The sequence below is a fragment of the Nuphar pumila genome, chromosome 2 (genome assembly GCF_984573655.1).
Source record: "Nuphar pumila chromosome 2, dmNupPumi1.hap1.1, whole genome shotgun sequence".
NCBI lineage: Eukaryota > Viridiplantae > Streptophyta > Magnoliopsida > Nymphaeales > Nymphaeaceae > Nuphar > Nuphar pumila.
This window is the reverse complement of record NC_143250.1, coordinates 8517814-8529179: the sequence shown is the minus strand read 5'-3', so window position 1 is coordinate 8529179 and position 11366 is coordinate 8517814. Positions and strand designations below refer to the sequence as shown.

Sequence of the window (11366 nt, the reverse complement as noted above, 5' to 3'; positions counted from 1 at the left end):
AAATAAACATTAAAACCTGATTGGGCCAAGAATTGTTTATTCTTTGACTCCAGCATCATATCCCATGACATAATTGTTTCTTTTACATGCAACTAAGCAAATATGATTATCAGACCCAGAGATCGAATATCGTCCCTTACAAGGTATATTTTCTGTTTCTTAAAATATATTTTTTATGACAAGGAACCCTAGCCGAAGCCAGAAAAATCCTAAATGGGGCCCCAAGATCACTCTGCCTTATATTCGCCAGGAATTCAGCATTTTAAAGGTACTCCTATTTATCATTTTGAAAATCTTTGTATTGTTAATTTGGCAAGCAAATCATGGTTTATGTTAAAACAAGAAATTTTTTTTAATAAAAAAACCCTTTCCATGCAATAAATTTTTATTTAATTAGGAGAGAACATGTAAACGTTTTGCTAATTGCTTATTGTAGATTGCTTTATTAAACACAGGCTAACTTAACCAAAACCAAAACCAAATAACAATGCATTAGGAAAAATAATATAATGGCAATTGGCAAGCTATTCAAAAATATTATACGGAGTTACTGTTTTCAATAACTTGTGAAACATAAGATTGTAAAATGCACCAGTAAACAATGTGAAAGGAAATTGCTGTCATGGTAGAAAAATATGATTTTTTTTTATCTTTATCGAGCTCTTGAGAAACTCATATTTCATTGGCTTTTCAAAAACCCACCATAACATCAGTTGATGTACTCAATAAAGCAAAAAAACTGACATAAGCCAGTACGTAACTTTTCACTAATTTAAGAAGGCATGGAATAATGCATACGACACCCCTCTCCTACATTTTTGCCAAAACTCCCTAACTTCCATTTTGTCCATTTTGTGAACATGTTTTTTTTACACATTTTAACCACACTATTAACCATGATAAACCTATCTGATTTAATTTTTTTTCCCTCTTATTAGATGTGAATGTAATATGTTTTTCCTTTACGCATTAGTTTTCTTGCTTGCATGTTTCAATTTAAAATATAATATAAATTATTTTCAAAAGAAACATATTCCTTACTTCCTTTCATAATATAAATTTTAATATAAACCTCCTTTACCTAAAGCCGTGCACTAAACTATACTATCTTTGTGGAATGAAAATTAATTTTTAAGAACAAAATGACAAAGGAAAATTAACGAGTGAAATACATCAGTTACAAACAGTGAAAATTTTCAATAGTGGAATGGAATGGACCATCATCATCTTTGGATGGATTATCTAATTAGTTTTGGTTAACAAAATCAGTGGATCAAATGCAAACCAATATACTAAGCGGTCCAATAGGTTAAATGTAGTAAAAAAAATTTGGAAGCAGGAAATTTATTATAATGGCTTTGCTAACTAGATTAATAATTTAGTTAAGGCATACATGATGACTCTATAATCCTCAGACACCCAAATTACTTGATCATTCAACCCAAGAATCCAACAATCTCGACAATTGTGGTTTGAATCTCTCTGATCACCAGTCCAACATCGATAGAGAAACTGATGCCCCCACATAATCCATAACCAGAGAGTAACTGGTTCAACACTCAAAACTAAATAAATCTAAACCCTAAACATCATGTATCAATCAAAGTAATCCTACTTCCCCCCCTCCCCCCATAATCACCACTTGTGGTTCACCATGTACAGAAACGTGATCAATTCATTACAAAAGACACCATAACAAGACCATAATAGGAACACAGACAAGCAATATCAATAGCAGGGAAAAGAAAAAAAATGCACGAAAGCAAAAGGAACAAGAAAAACCATGGGAATGTTCCTTCCCAGGCTCAGATTAAATCTCCACATTTCTAGAGAGAGAGAGAGAGATGGTCTTTAGCTGGGTCAGTGGAAAAGCATTGCAAATGTGGGAAGATAGACACGAGAAGCTTGACAAAAGAAAAATAATAATTTCAGGGTAAATTAGTAAATTTATCCTCCAAACTCAACTCGGATTAGTTATAACCCAAGTTAAATGGACAGAAACAAGGGTTTGATTAACTGAACATAAGTTTAGGTGAGTTTTTAACAATTTTGATAAAACTTAGATGTCTTTTATTATTGTTAATAATTGAAGTATGTTTTTAAAAATTTGGTTGATCATTGTACCTCGAATGGATATAAACAAAACTGAGAACTTTCACCAACACAAAAGGCTTAAAACCATTCTTTGCCCTCTTATTACTCTAAAAAAAAATCTTTGCCATTTTATTCATGGCATCAGGACGAGAGGCCGTGAGCTGTGAACGGAAATTAATATTTGGGCGGCCATAAATAGCTTACCATCCGTCACATATAGATGGATAAACTAATCTCAGTTACCATATGTCAAGTATACTCCAACTCGTGTCCCATATATACTCCTTTTTGAAATGCAGTCTCATATATACTCTTCATAACAGAAAGTTACACAAATTTGGTGTCTTGCCTGTCCTTTCAGTCGTGTCCATATGACATCAATTTTCCATGTGCTTTTCAATATGATTATTTTTTCTTTTTAAAGCTAGCAATTAATCAGCCAGGAGTGTTAAACAGATACAGGGGTAATCATATCAACTCAATCCCAATCCCACATTTACCTGTTGTTTTTTGCTCAAACCTGGGATTGGGATTTGCATGATCAGCTTAAAATGGCTTTGGAGAACACAAAAGGCAGCGGCTAGTTTTACCCATGGTCTAGATAAGCAAGATAATTGGGTTAAAACATGTACAAATACACGGAAATACAAATGCAAGGGGAGAGGAAAAGAATCAGATACCCTCAAAACACAGCTTTATTTGCAAGCAAAGAAGAAAAAAAAAACAGAAATGATCAAGTCTGCATATACATACAATTGAATAGATGGATATCATACTCACAGAATGTACAAGGAAACAAAGAAAAGGATGGTTTGAAGTTCTTAAGATCGTATGGATTCACTTTAGATGTAACAAGATCAAAATAAGCAAAAGAAGACCAACATTCAATACGCGAACATCTTCTTGTCAACTGCAGCCTCCTCCTCCTTGAGCGTATGGGATTCAGTTTAGACGTAACAAGATCAAAATAAGCAAAAGAATACCAATATTCAATACGTGAACATCTTTTTGTCAACTGCAGCAGCCACCTCCTTGAGTGACGGTGCCATCCCTTCCACTGGCTGGAATTCCTCCTCCATAGCCAACTTTAATCCCATAAGACTGAAAATTTAAAAAACATGAAAATGAAAATCTGCAATTTAAACTTAAGCTGAGATGGGAACTCAAGGAGTTTTGCAAACTGAAGTGGCCAGTCATGGCTCAGTAGTCCCAGGGTTAGGCGTTCAATAAAGCTTACTCTTGCTTTCCCTGTCTCCCTTGGGGCCTAAACAGTTTTTGGTTTTCCTTTTTTACCTCTGGGTGATGATTCGTCACCTAGGGGTTTTGAATCAATTCGTCTCATCTTTCTTAAATGACATGATTTATTTTTTCAAAAAAAAAATTGCAATTTAAACCAATGCACTGGAATCTAAAGAAAAAACATACATCTAAAGTGAACAAACTGATATAACGCAAAACTGACAGACATTTTCATATCTTCTCTGTTTAAATTATGTAACAGATGGAAATCCTGTAGCCTTGCCTCATTGGTATATTGCTGTCAACCGAGTAGGGAAGGCAATGGTCCTATTAAATAAATGGTTTAACTAGATTTTTTGCTATTTGCCATCCATGCGAGAAAATAATGAAATCGTTCCACTTAGATGTTCCCTTATTTAATATCAATACATAACGTGAACAATGTCATTTTTCCAGATTAAGTTTAAGGACTCCGAATAGTTACAAAGACTTCAAGCTGTCCTCAAAACCAACAGTTATTTTCATATCTTCTTTCCTGTAAATTGTGTAAATGGATAGAAATCTCAAGCTTTGACTCATTGATATGAAATTCTTAACCAAGTATGGAAGGAAATGGTTCCAATGAAGAAATGGTTTAATTTAGATGCCCTATTTGCCATCCAAACGTAATAATAACTAAATGGTTCAACTTAGATGTCGCCTTATTTAATATCCACACTTAATGTGAACAATATCATTTATATAGACTACCTTTAAGGGTTACAAACAGTTCAAAGGCATAATGTCATCCACAGAAGCAGAAAAACAAACCAATTCTTCCAGTACATGTTATTTGATGTTCTTTAGAGGAGAGAAACAAATAACATCATGTGTATATATAGCACTCAATTCATCCATAACAAAGTAGGAGCTTGACATTGACCATGATGTGTATTCGGATAACCTTTAACCTTTAAGTAACTCAAGCCAGTGTCTAGTAAACCTAGTTTATAACACCAAATCAATTCAACCATTTGAGTTTCCCTACTTCAGTAGAGGGACAGAATACAGATTCTACCATATTCTTTCCGGGGGACTCATGGATCCTAATCTTTGTCCGTTATGCATGTTCTCATGAATTAATATGGCCATAGAGGAGAGACACAGAAAGCTGAAAAGAACCACTCAGAACGTCAAAATTTCATCTTCTACCTTGGAGATAGAAAAAGCTTTCCCCCAAACATATAACATTTCCAAACTGTAGGCAATTCTCAACACTTGAAAGTAAGGGTGTTTCCCATACGAAACCTAGTCAATTTTACATGCAAAAAAAAAAACTTGCTGCCAGAAAGCAAAAGAACTAACCTCATTTGAGACATCAAAAACACCTTCTTGTATCTTTTTGTAGATGGTAGCTGCAGTACTTATGAAGGCCTAGAGAGAGAGAGAGAGATTAGCAGAAAGCATTTCTGGTACAATCAATCAAAACAACAATATCGTAAACTAAAAGAGCATTGCCCAAGATCAATGCTAAATCACCTCCTCAACATTCTGGGAAGTTTTGGCAGATGCCTCCATGAATATCAAACCATGCTCCTTCGCAAATTGTTCACCTTCCTCGGTGCTGACAGCTCTTCTGTGGGCGAGATCACACTTATTACCAATCAGCATGATTGTCATGTTCGCATTTGCATGCTGCCTGGCATCCTCCAACCAACTTGCCAGATGATTAAAAGTCTCCCTCCTATGAGTCAACAAGAAATATACTTGCTCATGTTTGCACCATGTAGCAAAAGTAGCCAAAAAAAACAGTACTTGTCTCTTTTCTAAAGTAAGCAGAAGATGAATCACAGTACCTTGTAATGTCATATACCAAGAGGGCACCAGCTGCTCCTCGGTAATAAGATCTAGTAATTGATCTGAAAGATTCTTGCCCAGCCTGGTGCAAGGGCATGATCACTGTTAGGATAAACATCTATGTACAGGATTAAATCTACAAGCACCAGGAATAGGTTAAAGAAAAATAACTAGAATTCAATGAAAAGATTCTGCATTCAAGTATCAACGCGGAAGGATACAAGGAGGAAAAATGAGCACAGTTGTTAAGTGACTTCTCAACATGTCCAAATTGACTTGAAGTTTTGAAAATGGACAGAAATTCAAATTATATATTTTTTTCTTTTGCACCAGTCCAACACCAGGGAATATTTTTCAAAAGAAGCAATTTCAAATTGGACATCCAGAAGACATATTCTGCAGTGACTTCAATCTTCTTTGGGAAGACAATACAAAGGTAGAACTGAAGTCATGTACCATGCAGGTTATGTGGTAAGATAGTAAAGATCTATGTCACATGGGTATGGGTACGGATACGGATACGGAGGGTACGACATGGCAATTTAAAAGAGGGTATGGGGACATGACACAACTATGTATATAGGGTAATACATCCATACTAAATGGTTTTTTGGGCCTTTTCATTTCATTTTATTTTTTGGGTTTTTTTTCTTTCTTTTTTTTCTTCCTCCTTCCTCCTCCTCTTTCTTCTTCTTCTTCTTCTTCTCTTTCTACTACTTATTCTTCTTCCCAGACTTTTTCACTGGCATCAAACAAAAAAATAAGGTTAGGGTCAGGGTTGGACCCGACCCATTCCGGACCAGCACATACCCATGCTGTGTATGGTAACCATACCCATGTCAGCACAGGTCCGGCTTCTCAATAGCCGTGTCTATGTGACATAGGTAAAGATGAAATATCTAATCTTCACTTCCAGTAACTAAAAGGGGAATATGATAACTCCACTTTCGTCTGTTTATTAAAATAAAAAATCCATAATGATAATCAAGCTGAAGTAAAAGGCATAAAAGGAATACCGAGAGTACCAGAAGCAATCTCTACAGATAAAAATACTAACAAAATGATAAACTAACCGTGTCCCATATTTGAAGCTTGATTGGCTTGTTGTCAATGTTTATCATCCTAGCACCAAATTCTACACCAATTGTTAAGTCATGCACGGGTTGGAAACGCTTGTCTGTGAATTGCAGGAGAAGGCATGATTTACCAACTCCTGCAAGAACATGAAAGTAACAACTTTCAATCAGCAGAGGATATCAGCTGTGAGTTCAATATCACTAGCTTAACCAGGGAAAAATAAAATTGCAAAAGATGTAAAAGCATACGCAATAAAGCATAAGTCAAGTATTCTATTTGACTAGTGAGTCTCTTCACATATAAATCATGAAAAGAGAGAAAAAGATGCTTATTCTAGAAGCAGACAAATTATTAATGTTGAGGATGTGGATTGTAGGCAGCGTGCACATAGATCCAGCCTAGAAGGTCAAACCATCACTCTAGGGCTGGAAGTAAGCATACTTATTGAACATAGTGATCATCATACCTAAAAAAAGGAGGTGTGTTGCACCGTGGAACAAGCAAGAAAGTGATTTCTAAAAACTTCTTTTTTGATTTACCAGAAGAGGTCTATCATCCTTTGACAAAATTAGAAATTGAAGACAGCCAGTGTCTCTTTCAGAAACTTGGAAGCATGAACAAGAAAACAAACATAAAATGAATTCATATTCAGCACTAAACAATGATGATAATATGTTTGATGTGAAAAGAAATAGCATGGAAGGAAAAAGTAAACAATTGATTCGATACCCAACAATGGAATTGATAAAGGGCCTTCAGGCTATTGTTCCCAAAGAAAATACCAAGAAAAAAGCAATGAAGGAAATGTTAACTAAATTTCCTTTTTACCAAATAAGCTATTTGGTTACAATGAAGGTGAAAACAACTTAGATTCTAAGTCAAGTTTAAGACATGATAGTATTCAGATACAAAGCAAACTCAGTTGCCAAGAAGGAACTGCAACAATGGTTCTCTTTTCCCCTTCTGATGGATAGTGGCTGAATAAAACAGATAAATGTTGAAAATATATCTTTGTGTAGGAAATCCAGAAAAGTTAACATGGAACACCATCCCATTTTGCAAAAGTGATATGAGTAATGAGTAAGATGAATAAATCTGCATATGTACAAAAACAAACCCTAGGTACACCTTTGAAGGATTTCATGATACAGTTAGAAGGCACCTTCAGCACATGTTTGAAGGATTTTACATTACACATTACAGTAAGAAAACATGAATGTTAGCCATGCAATTGATTATTCCTTGTTTATTTGGAAAGAACAAGATTATGTTACCATTAACTGGACATATGTGATTACATCCGAACATAGTGGATAAATCAAAGGAGCCGCTCACTACATCTTTTCAAGTTAAAAGAGTAGAATAAATAGTTCTTGACAAAGAAGGCACATCTCACTGATCAGATAGTGACCACTGACCACATGCACCAAACAATTGAAGGAAAAAAAACTTGACATACTGAACACACCAGTGTCAATATTTTAACTGTAGTTCAACAGGAAGTACCCCAAAAATAATTCCAAGGAAATGCCTGTCCGTGCAGCATTTTCTTATTACTCATTTCATATGTGCATATGTGAGGTATTGTTGGAATGCAAACAGACGTCCATATGTGCATATATGTGCGCACACATGTTTTCTGTTAAAATTCTCATTCTGTATAAAGTCATTCTGGTCAGCTCATAAATGGAAACTGAAATACCCGACCACAGTGAATCTCAAACAAATGATTCCCCATGACATAATCACATTCTCTGCACCCTCTCACTTCCTAGTGCTTCTCATATCTAGTGGTTGGCATCCTTATCATCTCTCAATAGAACAACACAAAAGGTATGGTTTGTTGAAACCATCTTCTGTCTCTATTTGATAGATGGTATGTCAGTCTTTTAATCCACTCATCTACAACTATGATTTGGGTAATATGATGATTCAGTATCCTATTTGTCAATGAATCACAGGCAGAGATAGATATGTCAAATGATACCTTCCGTTACTTATCCATATATATCTACCCTAACACAACCGAGATTATAAATATTTCACTAGATAAATTAACAAAAGCATTCTTCCACAGATATCAGATACCAGCACTGAATGTGCAGAACAGCCACAAAGAAATAATGTCATTCCAATAAAAAAGAGATAATATCTGAAATTAGATCCAATGCAAACTGAAGTGCTTCAGGAAATTCAAGAATGGTTAGCACAAAAACATAATATTACAACAACTCCAACAGCAAACATTAGAACATAGACTGCTTGATTGATGAAAAAGAAAGTCGCAGACATGCCTACAACTACACACATAACTAGAAGTCTAGAACAAACAAACATAAAGAATTCAAAAACAGATCGTAAATCAAGCCAACTTGAATAGTGAATCACATCTGGAAAGGAATACCAGAAAAAACATGATATTCTATAAATTAGTGAGACAGAGAACACTTACCTGTATCTCCAATGATTATATACTTGAATAGGTATGCATAAGACATGGCCAATCAAGTTCTTCTCAACTTCTCAAGTTATAAAACCTGCATAATATTAGGCACAGTATAATCAAACAAAAACAACAGCCCCCAATTATTCAGCACAATTTCCAACTCTCTCTCTCTCTCTCTCTCTCTCTCTCTCTCTCTCTCTCTCTCTCTCTATATATATATATATATATATATATATATATATATATATATATATATATATATATATATCATGGAATTAACAAAAAATAATGCAACTAGATAAGAAAACCCACGAAGCAAAACCGAGAGACACACATACTCTATCAACACGAACACTAGAGCGGCAGCCTATAACGTTAGCCAATAAGAGCGTCCGTAAATGCAGGACTCATTGCAAATATCCAATTGGAAAGCTTTCAGCATAGTCGACCAAAAATGAAAGGGGGCATAAAGATCTCTTCAGGAAAAAAGGGTCTGGAATCGCCACAACACTCCAGCGAACAATAAGTAATCCATCTCAAATCATGTTATCTCGGAAAAAGAAGAATAATAGCATCTCATCATTCAGAATAGCGATAAACAGCAACAACTAGTAGCCACAGATCCACACCAAACAACAATCACACTCTCCTTACATCCAAAAATCTTTGAAATTTCAACAATAAAATGTAATCACGTTTAACATTTAGAAAACAAACAAAAATCCCAAATCTCGAAAGGTTTTCATCACTAAGCAACAGCAGCATCAGATCAACCATTTCCTCGATAAATCAACACTTATTCCAACGATAAACCATGAAAAAACACATATCCAACAAGATCATCACCAACCCGAGCAGAAAAAAATCCCTAATGACGCCAAAATCCGGGCAAAATCCCATTTTGTCAAGATCCGAACCAAAAAACCATCAAAAAATAAGGAAAACACATAAAAACTCGAGGCATTAAGCTAAAAATCGAAGAAAACCACCATAAACCGATCAACGAGCGACCGATCCAGCCGATAAACGATCGGGAAAACTATAGACGAAAAAAAGGGATGAAAATATGGAGGAGAGAAAGAAGCAATACCTCCAAGAAGTCTCCCCAAGAAGCCTCCTCTCCTATGCGCCCCTCGCTTTGCAATGTTTCTTGAGAAGGAAAAGAGGCAGAGAGACGGGCGTACGTAGAATTTATGAGGGGAGGAAACCCTAGGGATCAATCTTCCTTCTTCCCTTTGCCTTTATCAATATTTTCCGGACTTCACGCCTCGGGTTAACCGGATCGCATTCCTTTCCTTCACGTTCGTCTTTTTCAATATTTCTGTAACTTATTTAGTTTTCCCTCTCTCTCTTATTATTAAATGTGAATGTAATGTGTTTTTCCTTTACGCATTAATTGTCTTGCTTGCATGTTTTCAATTTAAAATATATTATAAATTATTTTTAAAGAAACATATTCCTAACTTCCTTTCATAATATAAAATTTTAATATAAACCTCCTTTACCTAAAGCCGTGCACTAAACTATACTATGTTTGTGGAATGAAAATTAATTTTTAAGAACAAAATGATCAAGGAAAGATGAAGGAGTGAAATAGATCAGTTCCAAGTAGTGAAAATTTTCAATAATGGAATGGAATGGACCATCATCATCTTTGGATGGATTGTCTAAGTAGTTTTGGTTAACAAAATCAGTGGATCAAATGCAAACCAATATACTAACCGGTCCAATGGGTTAAATGTAGTACCAATTTTTTGGAAGCAAGAAATTTATTATAGTGGCCTTGCTAACTAGATTAATAATTTGGTTAAGGCATACATGATGACTCTATAATCCTCAGACTTCCAAACTACTTGATCATTCAACCAAAGAATCCAACAATCGCAACACTTGTGGTTTGAATCTCTCTAATCACTAGGGATGACAGTGGACCGGGGGAAAACGGGCCCCCGCCCTGCCTCACCCCGTTTGGACCGGGGATGAAGGGCATGAAACGGAGACGGAGGCAGGGACGAAGGTTAAAATCCATCCCTGGAAAAGACTTACGCTTTTCCCCGCCCCAATCCTTCTAAGAGATGACAATAGGCCGAGAGGAAACAGGGCCCGTCCCACCTTGCCCCCTGTTTGGACCGGGGATGGAGGATATGAAACAGGGATAGAGGCGGGGGTGGAGGTTAAAATCCATCCCCGTGCAGGGATGAAGGTTCGGATTTTAAGATAAAGCAGGAGTGAAGACCTTGTCCCCTGCCCCAGTCCACTGCCATGCCTACTGATCACAACATCGATAGAGAAATTGATGCCCCCACATAATCCATAACCTGGTTCAACACTCAAAACTAAATAGATCTAAACCCTTAACCTCATGTATCAATCAAAGTAACCCTACTTTTTCCCCATATTCACCACTTCTGGTTCACCATGTACAGAAACATGAACATCAATTCATTACAAAAGACACCATAACAGGAACACAGACAAGCAATATCAGTAGCTAAGAAAAGGAAAAGGTGCACAAAAGCAAAAGCAACAAGAGGTTTAATGAGAATGTTCCTTCTCTAGCTCAGATTAAATCCCCACGTTTCTAGAGAGAGAGAGAGAGAGAGAGATGGTCTTTAGTTGGTTCAGTGGGAAATCATTGCAAATGTGGGAAGATAGACACGAGAAGCTTAGCAAA

General features: G+C 36.0%; 1 protein-coding gene across 2 annotated transcripts; it reads right to left on the bottom strand.

Moving 5' to 3' along the window:
• Window positions 1-2771: 2771 nt before the first annotated feature.
• On the bottom strand, window positions 2772-9918 carry LOC149844658 (ras-related protein RABB1c-like). 2 transcript variants are annotated; one of them, XM_089995009.1, is made up of 7 exons: window positions 9783-9918; window positions 8699-8783; window positions 6243-6382; window positions 5169-5251; window positions 4852-5056; window positions 4678-4746; window positions 2772-3195 (listed from the first exon to the last, which is right to left on the bottom strand). In XM_089995009.1, the coding sequence occupies exons 2-7, from the start codon at window positions 8742-8744 to the stop codon at window positions 3106-3108; spliced, it is 633 nt and encodes a 210-aa protein (XP_089851135.1). In that variant the 5' UTR covers window positions 8745-8783; window positions 9783-9918; the 3' UTR covers window positions 2772-3105. The 2 variants fall into 2 exon arrangements, with proteins under 2 accessions (XP_089851135.1, XP_089851137.1); XM_089995011.1 differs by lacking the exon at window positions 9783-9918 and adding an exon at window positions 9031-9137.
• Between the last annotated feature and the right edge of the window lie 1448 nt (window positions 9919-11366).